This window comes from Fragaria vesca, linkage group LG2 (assembly GCF_000184155.1).
Source record: "Fragaria vesca subsp. vesca linkage group LG2, FraVesHawaii_1.0, whole genome shotgun sequence".
Lineage (NCBI taxonomy): Eukaryota > Viridiplantae > Streptophyta > Magnoliopsida > Rosales > Rosaceae > Fragaria > Fragaria vesca.
The window spans coordinates 3682063-3696778 of record NC_020492.1 but is presented as its reverse complement, the minus strand read 5'-3'; the positions used below and the strand labels follow the sequence as shown (position 1 = coordinate 3696778).

The 14716-nt window shown below is 37.0% G+C and overlaps 3 protein-coding genes across 3 annotated transcripts; all 3 read left to right on the top strand.

Annotated features, from left to right (window-relative positions):
* The first annotated feature begins 2817 nt into the window (after positions 1–2817).
* On the top strand, positions 2818–5720 carry LOC101310377 (endo-1,4-beta-xylanase A-like). Its single transcript, XM_004292072.1, has 7 exons — positions 2818–2872; positions 2998–3044; positions 3134–3353; positions 3457–3623; positions 3730–3828; positions 3920–4711; positions 5379–5720. The coding sequence occupies exons 1-7, from the start codon at positions 2818–2820 to the stop codon at positions 5718–5720; spliced, it is 1722 nt and encodes a 573-aa protein (XP_004292120.1).
* Positions 5721–6753: 1033 nt separating this feature from the next.
* Positions 6754–9236, top strand: LOC101310087 (exoglucanase XynX-like). Its single transcript, XM_004292071.1, has 7 exons — positions 6754–6811; positions 7009–7094; positions 7182–7401; positions 7501–7667; positions 7780–7878; positions 8010–8795; positions 8874–9236. The coding sequence occupies exons 1-7, from the start codon at positions 6754–6756 to the stop codon at positions 9234–9236; spliced, it is 1779 nt and encodes a 592-aa protein (XP_004292119.1).
* A 1683-nt stretch (positions 9237–10919) lies between these two features.
* Positions 10920–13675, top strand: LOC101309796 (endo-1,4-beta-xylanase A-like). The gene is made up of 7 exons (XM_004292070.1): positions 10920–10956; positions 11134–11180; positions 11313–11535; positions 11644–11810; positions 11994–12092; positions 12195–12989; positions 13328–13675. Exons 1-7 carry the CDS (start codon positions 10920–10922, stop codon positions 13673–13675), a joined length of 1716 nt encoding a protein of 571 aa, XP_004292118.1.
* Positions 13676–14716: the final 1041 nt, after the last annotated feature.

The following is a 14716-nucleotide window of genomic DNA, read 5'->3' as shown; positions in this document are numbered from 1 at the left end:
AGAAACTTGATTTCAGTCCTTCCTTATGGAAACTGTAAATGGCCAAAAATGGTCTTGCAGCTGGCTCTCCTTGGCTTAATGTTTCTTTAGTGTTAATAAATATATACTACATGAAATGATGAAATACATAGCTAGCTCTCCTTGAATCCGATTCATGTATGCTACTTAGAGCCAGAATTTGATCTTGTTTAAACCTAAACTTGAAAATGTTTGCATATATAGAGAATTGAAACTATCAATGTCAGCATTTTCTGAAATAATTGGACCCTTGTTAAATTTATCACATCACATGCAAAAAGTTTATCTTATCCATGATTGAGATACATAATAATGCCGGACTTCTAGCTAGTGAGCTTTATGTGGGCATATGACAAGTATTGGTTAACTCCTAACGATACATCTTGAAGTGAAGTTAAGCTCTCCGAAAGATGCAGTATGCCTAATCAGTTAATTTTCTAACTCAGAGTGAACATATTGTGGAACTTTATCTAAAACACAAAAAAAGAAGTTACGTTTTTTTGGCATAACAGGATTTGAGTATAATAAAACTTTTCTAATAGTAATGTTCATTAGAGACATTTTCATGAAAGCTTTTACTTGTTTTTGCATATAAACCATTTCCTCTTGTAGAATTTGATCTTCTAACTTAGATAATGCCTGCAAATACAGAATGAAACCTATCAATGTCAGCACAATGTGAAATACTTGGGGTCCTAAATTTATCACGTACATCACATGCAAAAAGTTCTATCTGATATATCGATCGATGGAGGGTGAATGCATGCCGTACTGGTTGAGTGCGATATATACAGAACCATGGATACTTGGTGTGGATAGAAGTATTGCAGAGGGAAAATGGCCCCAACTTCGTTGTTTCTGTCACGGGTCGCTTTAGCAAAATGATCGATGATGGAGACCTAGCTAGCTTTATACTATACTAATGTTATTATTCACGTACACTTCTAAGGGTTTGTCGGGTGGTGACTGAATTTAGCAACAAGTTAAAATGCACGACTCAGCAAGAGTTTGTTTTGTTGCAGATTCCACTTGAATATCAGATTCAGCATCCATCGATCTTCACGGGTGAAGATTTCACATACAGCACCATCAGAAATTTTCACCATGCCATCAGAAAAAACGAACAAACTATTACATGAAAATGTGGGCTTCTTCCAGCACCAAAACACGCATGTTGGTCAAGTTACGCTTTGTATGCCTATCTGTACTCGGCTTCTGGGAAGGCCTGAAGTAGCCGAGATGGTTCTTCATGAGCAAATGCTGCTGTTCTTCACTATTTTTGCAAGTTTGGAAGTTTGTTTTTGTTTGTTTCATAATTAATCTTGGGATGTGAAATCCAATTTAAGTTACCAAAAAAAGAAAAAATGTGTGTGAATTTCAATTTGGGGTGTGTAGATTTCACAACCCTTAATCTTTTGCTGTTACTTCATCAATTACTTCAAACCTTAGCTAGCTATTATCGTTCTCTCTTTTATTCGGACTTTCATCTCCATGTGTTCATTGAAATTCGATCTGTACACTGATGATCATTTTGCAGGAAGGCAATTGAAGCTTAAAAGAAACGCCTTTGTTCAGCATCTTTGAAATGTGACTCTTAAGTAATAACTGATATTCAGAAAGAAGCATGTGCATAGTTGGATTATACCATATGTCTTGCTATATGATTGAAATTTTCCGTGGCCGACTTTAACTGCTACAACAGTTTCTTGGACTCTATATGGGCATAAATTTTCTTGCAAGACATTCACATACTTAAGGCATATCCTTGTTTGGTAATTGGTATACAGGCAAAAGCATTACATGGAGTATGGGTTTTGCACATCTTAATGCTTGACTAGTCGAAGATTTAGATGGCGTACCTTAATAACCCACACCAAAAAAATTGGATATATATGCATCCCTAAGTTTTTTTTTTTTGACAGAATCCCATCCCAAGTTTAATTTTAATTTGGTGTTCAAATTAATTTTGATCTGTTAGAGTTTGTTCCCTTGCTAATTGAATTTTTTATGCTTAACAATTAATGCAGGTATTATATGATTAATATCTATCTGTTGAGATATATATAAATCCCACATCAGGAAAATGAGACATTGTTTGTGGTTTATAAGGGTTTGAGCCACTTCACCCATTGCCGATTGGTTTTAGATGTGAATCACAAACTACCTTATCAATATCACACTTTCAAACTCGAAAACTTTGATGAATATTTCTCGGTAGCCTATGGCATATTCAAAAAAAATGAACTAGTTTTCTACTAAAAAGAAATAAAATAAAAAGCTCTTTAATGCAGCAGTATGATGAAAGGACTCGCAGAGAGACGTATATATACTTCGCTAAACGGTAAAAAGCCTCGAAGTTTTTCCCTTGAAAGTACGTATCTATGTTTAGAAGTTTAAAGGAAATCACCAAACCAAAATTTTTAGGGTATAGTGTTTAGGCTACGGTTTAGGCCGGTTTACAATGGTTCTTGCAGCTCCCTTTCTATCGACGTTTGTGCATAAAAATACTTCTTAATTTGTTCCTCCGATGAGGTAGTGCGGGTACGGTACGGTGATGAAGAAGGAATTACTGATCACTCTTTGCAGATAATTCTAAACAAATTAAAGACGTATTCTTGAAGCACTTGTCTACCAAATCTGGAGGATTACTTGTTTAACACCGAGAGTTCTAAAGGGTTTCTCTCGCATTGATGATGTAGCTAGCAATTCTCATATATGTCTCGCTTTATAAATACCATCCACTTCATTCTCTAAAACTTGTGTCCCTAGCTAGCTCTTCTTCTTGTCAATAACTACATTATGAAGATTGACGGGAAATATAGTCTGCTGCTGTTATGCACTTTTATTTTTGCAGGTTTGTTTTGTTTGTTTCATAATTAATCTTTTGCTGTTACAGGCTCGCTTTCGTTTTCACTTTGGGACTTTCATCTCTACATGTGTTTATTTAAATTCCTTTAACTGATGATCATCATTTTGCAGGGTCTGATGTAAAAGCTTTACCATATGATTACTCGGCATGTATCGAGGTAATTAAGTTCATTATACTGCAAATTTCCTGCAATTGTATAATTTTCTTAAATTTACAAACATATCTATTTTTTTTTCCTTTCTATAGTGTTTGGCCAATCCTCTGAAACCCCAATATGGTGGAGGGATCATTACAAACCCGGAAGTAAATGATGGGTTGAAAGGATGGTCTACTTTTGGCAATGCAGAACTACAACACACAGAATCACAAGGCAAGAAATTCCTTGTGGCTCATAGTAGAATGCAACCTCATGACAGTATGTCTCAGAAGGTTTACTTGCAAAGTGACAAGCTCTACACATTTTCTGGTATCTAATTTCCTTTTGTACAATCAATAAATAACTGAATGTACGTATATACAAGTATATATATACATATATTATAGGTCTAATTTTGTGTTGATGCATGCAGCTTGGATACAAATTAATACTGGTAGTGACGTTCCAGTAGCAGCTATCTTCAAGACAGCTTCTGGATTCAAACGTGCTGGTGAGATTATTGCAGAATCGAATTGTTGGTCCATGCTCAAGGGCGGTCTAACTGTTGAGGCCTCTGGCACTGCCGAGCTCTATTTCGAGGTACTTGTTATTTATCATTTACGAATGTAACAATAAAATACTTTGATCGATCATATTAATGCATGTACTGATTAGCTAGTTATGATCCCCTTTGTCGGACACCAAGAGCAATAACACCTCCGTTGAGATCTGGGTTGACAGCATTTCGTTGCAACCCTTCACCGAAAAGCAATGGAAGTCTCACCAAGATCAAAGCATTGCCAAGGTAATTAAGTTAGAGATATATCTTAGATCACAAATTATGTGACAATAGTCACAATACTGTATTCTTAAAAGCTCATTCATTTGCGTTGCAGAATCGTAAGAGCCGAGTGCGCATCCAAGCAGTTGATGCAAAAGGAGAGCCTCTGCCAAATGCAACAGTCTCCATCCAACAAAACGTTCCAAGTTTCCCTTTTGGTTGTGCCATTACCTCGCTCATCCTCAACAACCCTATTCACCAGAAGTGGTTCACGTCAAGGTTCACAGTAACAACATTTGGGGACGAAATGAAATGGTACAGCACAGAGAGTATCCAGGGACGTGAGGACTACTCGGTGGCTGATGCCATGCTTCAGTTTGCACAACAAAACAACATTGCAGTTAGAGGCCACAATGTGTTCTGGGATGATTCGCAATACCAACTCGGTTGGGTCAAATCACTCGATACGCATCAACTTGTTAACGCAACTTACAAGAGGCTGAATTCTATTATGCAAAGATACAAGAGCAAGCTCATTGCGTGGGATGTAGTTAACGAAAATTTACATTGGAATTTCTTTGAAAGTAAGATGGGTCCAAATGCTTCAGCAATTTTTTATAACTGGGCTATTAAAGCTGATGGAGAAACCCCCTTGTTTCTGAATGATTTTAATACCATTGAGGAGAGCAGAGATGGAGCATCGACGCCAGCTATGTACCTTCGGAAGCTCAGAGAGATTCAAAGCTTTCCAGGCAACAGTGGAGGAGGGTTTGGGATTGGACTTGAATCTCATTTCAGTAGTAGTACTCCAAACCTTCCTTACATAAGAGCATCTATCGATACCCTTGGGGCTGCAAATGTGCCCATTTGGATCACGGAATTGGACGTAGCAAGCCATCTCGATCAGGTACTAGAGTTACATTTTTTATTTTTTTTATAAGATTTGACGTATGAAAAATTGAAAATCATGGAAGTGGTTTTCAAACTCTTATTTTAAAAAATTGCGACCCTCAATTTCCATGCTTAGGCATGAAGATTCATAAATAGTTACTTAGAAATTAAGCATGAGTTTGAAAGTGTAGAAAAACAGTGTAAAATAGATCACTTCTTGAAGAAGTAGCAAAATTTGCGTGGGTTTTTAGTAATGAACATAGGAGATTTTGAAGTGTGTTAGAATAGCTCACAATCGAAGTCACAACGACACCCGAACCACTTTCAAATAATGAACTATCTTCACACATCAAGGCCAATAATCAAATATTATAACTTGAAGATGTAATATTTTTAAAAACTCATCTTTCTATGAAGTAAAGTTTTATACTATATCAATATACATATACAAGTAGACTTACTTCGATATAAAGGCGTAGATTAGTTAGATTCAAATGTAGAGTAGTCTCAAATTAGTCTACGACGACTACATGCCGTTAGTCTACCTTTGAATCAAACTATATATGTTGCTTGATGTGCGTAGAGAAACCATATATGTTGTGGAATGCTCCGGTTTGTTGTCTCAACTAGAATTCTAATTCACATCAGAATGTCACGGATGAAATTTGTTTACATGGGCGCAGCCATATTACTTGGAGCAACTTCTTAGAGAGTTGCACTCTCACCCTCGTATTCAAGGAATCATTATGTGGGCTGGACGGGGACACCAAGGATGTTACAGAATGTGTTTGACAGATGAAAACTTCAACAACTTGCCGACTGGTGACGTTGTGGACAAGTTATTGCAGGAATGGGGTTATAGGAGCTCGTCTTCTTTCATAGCAGACGTCAATGGTTTCTTCGAGGCCTCCCTTCCCCATGGAGATTATGACATGATGATTAGTCAGTCTTCAACGATGGATTTCTCCAGGGTTCACACATTGAATTTGGCATCAACTACTAGGTCCCTTCAACTTTCTGTTTGATGGATTATATATGTTTCTACGTGTGTTTTGGTGTCTGTAAATACATAGGGATTAATGTTGAAAAAAAAAGACAACTGATAAAGTAGTCTGGGTTCATATCCAAAACCAATTAACAATGGATGGAGTAGCCTAAATTCTTATAAACCTAAAAGCAAAGTCTTATATTCTCGATGTGGGATTGATATCTCAACACCAACACACTATGATGCATGTATATGAAATTAACAACTACGCATGATTATGATGTATCTAAACCCTTAATCAATAAATGATAGCAAGACATTTGCTTGAGTGGAATTCCACTCAAGTTCGAGCTTAACATTCACAAGTCTCAGACATTTATTAACAAACGAGCTTTCTCTCTTCGTTAACAAATTACTCTCACATTTTCTCTTGTACGTGGTTCTTATTAATAAGCTTGGATGATTGAGAATTTTTTTTTTTTGGTAAAGAGGATGACTGAGATTAAAATCAAAAGTTTAATACTTTATATCAAACATGGACTGTTTAAGATCATTAAAAATAAATCGAACTAAACGGTGTAGATTTGATTTTGTGATCGAAGAGTTCGTCAAATGACTTATCCCTAAAAATGTACAAAAATAGAGATCCCTTATTGGAAGGACCCTTATATATATATAGACACACACATACATACATCAAGCACTTTAATTTGACTTTGAACAAGAAATTGATGGTTCATAAAAATTAAAATATGACTTCCCATATAATTATTTGTAAATTTACTTAAGATTCCAAAATAAATTCAAAGTAATTAATATCAGAGAAGAATCAAATACAATTTACTTCCGAGATAACCAAATTTGACTTTTGTCAACCGCTAAATCTTCGATTTATATATTTTTTACCTTTAGTTACGATCTTGCATTGATATCAAAATTGAATTCCATCTTCTGCTCTACATATATAAATACAATGTGTCCCATAGATTGCTTCATCGATCAATTAGTTTGTTTTTCTTCAATACTGAACCTCGATCACTCTCGATCTCTTTCCATTTGGTTCTTAATAAATGAAGATTCACGCAGGGAACATCATTCTTCTCCTGCTATGCCCTGTTTTGGTTGCAGGTTTGCTTTACTTGGTTTTGCTAGTTTTTTTGTATAGCAATCGTCAGAGATATGATCGATATGTTAGATTGTTTGATTGTAGATGAGAAATCACAAATTTATGTGTACTGCACCTGATTGATATCGCTAACGAGTGTAACAATGCAAATATATATGATATTAGTAACAAGTGTATTACTTCATCACTTTTAATGTAGTACTAGCTAGTGTAACAAATAATACTTTGGCTGCAGGGACGTTGGAAGTAAATGGGTTATCCTATGATTACACAGCCAGTACTGAGGCAAGTTTTACCCCAATGCTGCGATTTGCGTTTTAATGAGTTAATTTGGCTAACCCTAAAATGCATGTTTCCCCGTAATTTCTACAGTGTTTGGCCAACCCTCTGAAACCACAGTATGGTGGAGGGATCATTGTAAACCCGGAATTAAATGAAGGCTTGAAAGGGTGGTCGACTTTCGGCAATGCAACAATGGAACATCGGAAATCCGAAAACAATAGTTTCATAGTGGCTCATAGCAGAAATCAACCGCATGACAGTATTTTTCAGAACGTTCACTTGGAAATTGACAAGCTTTACACATTTTCTGGTACATAAGTTCTGCAAATTTTACGCTCTAGATATATAATACATATCTAATTACGCGCTATATAGTCTATATCTAACTTTTGTTGATGCATATGTGCAGCTTGGGTTCAAGTGAGCAATGGTAGTGATGTTCCGGTAACTGCTGTTTTTAACACACCTACTGGATTCGTTCATGCTGGCGTAACTATTGCAGAATCTAATTGTTGGACCATGCTCAAGGGTGGCCTAACCGTGAATGCCTCAGGCCCTGCCGAGCTCTATTTTGAGGTTGTTACATATTTTGATGATTGATCATCACAACTCGTAACGATATACTTACTTGTATGATATTTAGTTTAAAATGGTACTTATGAGTTCCTTAATTTGTCGAACACTCCAGAGCGAAAACACAATGTCCGAAATTTGGGTTGATAGTATCTCTTTACAACCTTTCACCCAGGAGAAGTGGAAGTCTCATCAAGATCAAAGCATTGAAAAGGCAAGTGTGTTCTATAATACGTAAATGTCATAATTCGGACTTAATTAGCAATTATCTTTCTGCACTCTATACTGTGACAATATCGATTTCGAGATTGATACATAGTAAAAATGAACAAACTCCTTGTGTAGATTCGTAAGAGCAAGGTGAAAATCCAAGCAGTTGATGCGCAAGGAAACCCTCTACCAAATGCTACAATCTCTATCGAACAAAAGGGAGGAAGTTTCCCGTTTGGCTGTGCTATGGACAAACTCATTCTCTCCAACACTGCCTACCAAAATTGGTTCACATCAAGATTCAGACTGACAACATTTGAAAACGAAATGAAATGGTATAGCACAGAAACTTCCGAAGGACATCAGGACTACTCGGTTCCTGATGCCATGCTTCGGTTTGCAAAGCAGCACAACATTGCAGTAAGAGGTCACAATGTTTTCTGGGATGATCCACAGCATCAACAAGGCTGGCTCAAATCACTCCCTACGAAACGACTTGCCACAGACGCATATTGGAGAGCACGTAATATTGTGAAGAGATACAAGGGCCAACTCATTGCCTGGGATGTTGTCAACGAAAACTTGCATTTTAATTTCTTTGAAAGTAGGATGGGTCCGTTAGCTTCAGGCATTATGTATAACTGGGCTCTTAAAGCTGATGGAGCAACTCCTTTGTTCTTGAATGAGTACAATACCATTGAGGATAGCAGAGATTGGAAAGCCTCGCCGAAAGCCTACATTAACAGACTCAGAGGGATTCAAAGGGTTTTGGATAATTACAAAGGTCGGTTTGGGATCGGACTCGAGTCACATTTTGTTACTCCAAACATTCCTTACATAAGAGCTTCTATTGATTATCTTGCCACTGCAAAGGTGCCCATTTGGATTACAGAATTGGACGTGCAAAGTGGCCCTAATCAGGTAAAAATAATAGAGTAACATACAGTACTGTTTTTGCAAACTCTAAACCCTAAACTCTGTGTTGAACTATCTGGGCAGGCATTGTACTTGGAGCAGATTCTAAGGGAGTTACATTCTCACCCACAAGTTCAAGGAATTGTGATTTGGTCTGCATGGCAACCTCAAGGATGTTACAGAATGTGCTTAACCGATAACAATTTCAAGAACTTGGCCACTGGTAATGTTGTGGACAAGTTACTACATGAATGGGGTTTGCGGTCTTTCGAGTCGACTTCTGCCGCAACAGACGCTAATGGTTTCTTTGAGGCCTCCCTCTTCCATGGGGATTATGAAGTTACCATCACTCACCCCTCGGTCACAAATTCCTCTCTGGTTCACAGATTCAATGTTGCACCAAACTCTGAGTCGCATGAACCATTGCAGCTCAAACTCTTTGCTTGAGAAACTCAATGAGAAATAGCAATTTTCGCCTCAAACTTTTATTTTTCCGCCTATCTCGTGTGTAATACACAATCTCAAAAATTTATAAAATTAATACAATCGAAATACAAATTTTAATTTTTCGGTTTTACCATTATATTTCAGCTACATTTAATTAAATACGTTTCTCAACATGTGTCCATAAACACTTTACTTCATATAATCCCTTGATTAAGTGGTGAAGGTATTGACAAATTGGCACCAATGTGATCTAAAGTGGTGAAGGTATTGACATATTGGTACAAATGTGATACCTATGTGAGTGCTTCACAACTGAGTTGATCGATGCAAGCGTGCGCTATCCCAAACGTATTGCCATCGATCACACACATATACTTGCGTGCAGAGGTCACTTTCTTGTGCATAAGGAAAACTAGTGTAGAGGCCACTTTGAGAATTGACTCTCAGTTGAGGTATTGCACTTATGTACATACCTTATCTTGATCCCATTACGAAATGAAGATACGTATAAACAAAAATGCTTTAAAATGATGGTAGGGAAGAACGGTGTCCGGAGAAGATGTAATGCATGGCTTAAATTGGCCTAAAATCTCACGGGAGATTTCTGACCTAGTGGATCACTTAGCTTTGTTCCGGCCACATATGAGACTAGCTACTGTATGAATTTGAGTGCACGTACAGTCAGTCCACTGTGTGAAGGAGATTCTAGAACTTCCCACATGCCCAAACCTAGTTTGATAAGAAGGGTATATATTAATCTACATTGTTCTTATATTTACATTCCAAATTTTAAGTTCGATATGAATAATAGTGTGCACTTAGTCGGTAACTAACCCGGTGAATACTATTGTCGGTTTATATTCAAAAACTAAATACAGTATATCTAGGTTATATGGGCAATGTATCATGCAAGCTTAGACTCTGCACTCGCTTTTCTATAATTTGGTACTCTGATAAATTAGCAAAGCATCACATTGAACATGGGATCGATTTGCATAGAATCGAGTATGGGGTTTGCATATATTATATGGTTGATGATTCTTATAATAAACATTATAATGCAACACAGGTGAAAAGATTCACGGGACACCTGCATGAAACCCTGCACTTAAAACAGTGATCTACTATCTAACATTTTATGCAGGATTAATTGTCTTTATTTGGATTCACGTTATAAAACACAAGTCATGTAAGTTAACTTTGCAATCAAAAACAAAATGTTAAGAGAGGAGCGTGAAGAAACATATGTTGTCTTTTTCGTTGAAACTAAACCAGAGGTAAAAACAGACATGTCAAATTGTCAATAATAATTATGGATACACATTCTGGACTACCTTCCGTTCAATATACTGGATTTTGACTCTGATGACAAACCTCATTATCATTGGTTTATATATTTAGTTATTTACTACCTAAAATTGTTGGAAACACATATAAACTCCCTTCACTGGAAAATATAAGCCTTGCATAGTAATGTATACCATCTTGACCAAATACTAGATGCATTTACCCAACTGTGCAAGGCAATGCATTCATGAATTACTATATATATATAGTTGCTTTGAGAAAACCATATTTTGCGTCTTCCACTAGTTAATGCAGAGAAACCCAACACAGCATGCATATGTAGCTTTTCGAAATATTGCAGATTCTTCGAAAACTGAATGATCAAGATGTACAAAGATGTTTGCACCAGTCTATTGCTTGCCTGCATTTTGCTGTACTTTGGTTCGTTCTCTCTCAATCTGTGTGGTTCAATGTTTTTTAATCGTGGGAAGAAAACTGATCATTAAGCTTTGGGATTATCTTACTGTTATGTTTTGATTCTGAAACATAGTTATGAGTTGGACTAGTGCCTTCTGCAATATAATCTTGCTGAATATCTTTTCTGTTACAGGGCAGGGCACCTGTGCTTCAGCCTACAACTACACTACTACAACCAAGGCAAGAACCAACTCATACTTTAATCATTAAATATCAGGATATGAAGTTGTTAATTTGTTATGTACTCGAGAGTATTGCGAATATTCATAAACTTTGTGAAACATTGTTAATTTTATCATTTTGGTCGAACAGTGCTTGAAAGAGCCTCAAGAAGCTTTATATGGAGGAGGGATTATAATGAACCCAGATTTTAACCACAACATGGAAGGATGGAAAGCATTTGGACAAGGTAATATTGAAGAAAGAATATCAAAGGATGGAAACAGGTTCCTTGTAGCACACAGTAGAAAAAATGCATCAGACAGTTTCTCTCAGAAGGTTCAAGTTGACCAAGGAAAAATCTATACTTTTTCAGGTAAACAATTTCAGAGCCATCAATGTACATGTATATAAGTTAGTGTCTATTTGATTACTGTATTAATTTGTTACAAGGTTTTTATTGAGAAAACTTCGAAAATTTCAGCTTCTGTCCAAGTCAGTGAAGGAAGTGAGGTTGTAGCTGTTGTTTTTAAGTTCCCCACCGGCAAAAACATACGTGGTGGCGATATGATAGCTGAGCATGGTTGCTGGAGTCTGCTAAAAGGTGGCATAGTAGCAAATTTCACAAGTTTGGTTGAGATTCATTTTGAGGTAAAGTAAAATAAGAAGTTTGGATTTTCTCCTTTTTTGGAAATTGTGAAATAAGATGTCTGAATATCTCCATTCTTGCTTGCTTAGATAAATCCATGCTTAAAAATCCTTGATCAGTTCCTCATCCTTTTTAAGGTCAGTTTTTGGACTAAATGAATTCTTTTACATGCATCTCCTATGTAGAGCAAAAATACATCAGTGGAAATATGGGTCGACAATGTCTCATTACAACCATTCACCAAGGAGGAATGGAAATCCCACCAAGACAAAAGCATTATTGAGGTAAAATCTAGATCCTTGTTATGCATATCAGTAATCACACATATAGGGAGGAAATTCATGTTGTGTCATTTATAAAGTCCTTAACCGATTAATATCCTGCAGCAACGAAAGAGTAAGGTGAGGTTGCAGGTAACTCGGGCAAATAAAGCTCCTCTTACTGGTGCTGAAGTGTTAATCAAGCAGACCAGGTCGGACTTCCCATTCGGATGTGGCATGAACCATAACATCCTCACAAGCACCGAGTACCAGAATTGGTTTGCATCAAGATTCAGATACACCACTTTCACCAATGAGATGAAGTGGTACAGCACTGAGATTAAACAAGGCCAAGAAAACTATACTATTGCAGATGGCATGGTGAAATTTGCCAAAGAGAATGGCATTTCTATTAGAGGTCACAATGTCTTCTGGGACAATCCAAAAATGCAGCCTCGCTGGGTTAACAGTACACTTTCCCCTGAGGAACTAGGAACAGCATCAGCAAAGAGAATCAATTCAGTGGTTGCTAGATACAAAGGACAACTAATTGCTTGGGATGTAATGAATGAGAATCTTCACTTCAGATTCTTTGAGGATAAACTCGGCGAAAACGCTTCTGCAGCCTTCTACTACACAGCTCAGCAGCTTGATCCTGGCACAATGATGTTCATGAATGAGTATAATACCATGGAATATAGTAGCGACGAGGCATCAAGTCCAGCCAACTACAAGAAGAAACTTGAAGAAATCTTGTCATATCCCGGAAATCCTAATCTGACAGCAGGAATAGGTTTGCAAGGTCACTTTGGTTCTGGTCAGCCAAATCTTGCTTACATGAGATCTGTTTTAGACTTTTTAGGTGCAACTGGATATCCAATATGGCTTACAGAAGTGAGTGTGGGAATAGGACCAAATCAGGTATTTCCAATAAATTGTTGCAAGCAATACTACAATATGTAAAGCAACCTGATAATCACTACTTGAGAAGTTAAACTACTAGAGATAGAGAATCTAGCATGTATATAGGTTAAGCTTCGGCTCGGTTGCAGGAACCGTGCAACTAGGACTCTGATACCATGTTAGACAATAATTAGACGTAGAAAAATAAACCTATTCTGGACATGAAAATGAGGGCTATAAGGTTAATTATCGATTAGACCATTTCACAACTAGTCCAATGGCTACCACAAAACTTTATGTTAGCGCTGAATCCGCTTCTGCAGACATTGCTGGTAACACTTTGTGTTTGTGTGCAGGCCCAGTATTTGGAAGAGGTACTAAGGGAGGCTTATTCGCATCCTGCGGTCCAAGGTATCATCATGTTCGTAGGTCCAATCACAGCTGGTTTTAATGAAACCACTCTTGTAGATAAGAATTTCAACAACACTCCATCAGGAGATGTTGTGGACAAGCTGATTGCGGAGTGGAAAACTGGGTCTCTGGAACTAGCAACTGATGATCAAGGATATATAGATGTTTCTTTGTTTCATGGAGATTATGAGGTTACAGCTGAAGACAATTTCGCCAGTTCCTCAGCTACTCTAAGCTTTAAGGTTACAAAAGATGAACCACAGTCAATTGTTCAAGTTCAGATTGATACTTGATGCACTACAATATATAATGTCATTATGTCAATAATAATAAGAAGAAAATAAATGGTCTAAGATTTTGAAGGCACAATTTTTGTTCTGAGAATGATCCATGTCAATATGCCATTTTTATAATTCTATTGATCCTTGAATATTAATGTAAACAGCATAGGAAGGTACTATATATATCATATACACAAAAGGAGCCAACCTTAGAACAAACCAAGTACAATAGAATTTGCAACATTCATGATCTCCTGGTAGCAATGATGCAGGATAATGCAGCCATGACAACTGTGAGTGCAAGAAAGGTAACATCATCAAAAATGGCAGCATAACGCATCTCTTGTAGATCCCAAATCGTCGAAACAAAGCCACTCAGCCCCTCGCAAATCATCAGCAGAATAGCCATCCCCCCTTTCTTGTCGATCAAGTTGAAGTAGTTCTAAAGGAAGGACTGAAATCCAAGCTAGTTTTGTATGAGGTACTTATAGTTAGAGTGCTTGGATTTTTGCTCATGATAACACCAGATTGAGCTGCTTCTAGGATGCTTCCTACTGCCATTGGGATTCACACTTGTCCCCGTTTAGTACCATTATGCTAGCATACATGTAATTTCCTGGCTTCTATATATGGTGTATATGATTGTAACGGCAAGAGTGCTATACCAGTTGCCATGCTGGTGCTTAATTTAGCAACTCTGTTAGTGCTTGGGCCCTGAACTGATTTCTTTATGATGTCCATTTTTGGTTATTTGGTCCCATCGACTCGGATTTCGGTTAGCTTTCTTCAGTTTAAGATAGAGAAAATTTTAAAAACAGTACATCAATTTTGTCCCATTGATAATTATAGTTTCTTAACTTTCTGAAATAACATATTAGTACATGAACTAAGAGCATCTGCCACGGGATGGTAAAACTGGTAAGCCATATAGGTCATTATGCCTTACGATAAAGGAATATTCCAATATAGATAGGAATCATTCAAATGAGATTCCCACAGTAAGCCATATATATATATATATATATATATATATATATATATATACATAGAGTA

Bases quoted from the DNA above. Each gene is read 5' to 3' on its own strand.
- LOC101310087 (XM_004292071.1), top strand. From the start codon at position 6,754: ATGAAGATTCACGCAGGGAACATCATTCTTCTCCTGCTATGCCCTGTT. The intron at 6,812-7,008 runs GTTTGCTTTACT...CTTTTAATGTAG, and splicing joins ATGCCCTGTTTTGGTTGCAG to TACTAGCTAGTGTAACAAAT. The intron at 7,095-7,181 runs GCAAGTTTTACC...TAATTTCTACAG, and splicing joins ATTACACAGCCAGTACTGAG to TGTTTGGCCAACCCTCTGAA.
- LOC101310377 (XM_004292072.1), top strand. From the start codon at position 2,818: ATGAAGATTGACGGGAAATATAGTCTGCTGCTGTTATGCACTTTTATT. The intron at 3,354-3,456 runs GTATCTAATTTC...TGATGCATGCAG, and splicing joins CAAGCTCTACACATTTTCTG to CTTGGATACAAATTAATACT. The intron at 4,712-5,378 runs GTACTAGAGTTA...ACATGGGCGCAG, and splicing joins TAGCAAGCCATCTCGATCAG to CCATATTACTTGGAGCAACT.
- LOC101309796 (XM_004292070.1), top strand. From the start codon at position 10,920: ATGTTTGCACCAGTCTATTGCTTGCCTGCATTTTGCT. The intron at 11,536-11,643 runs GTAAACAATTTC...CGAAAATTTCAG, and splicing joins AAAAATCTATACTTTTTCAG to CTTCTGTCCAAGTCAGTGAA. The intron at 11,811-11,993 runs GTAAAGTAAAAT...TCTCCTATGTAG, and splicing joins TGGTTGAGATTCATTTTGAG to AGCAAAAATACATCAGTGGA.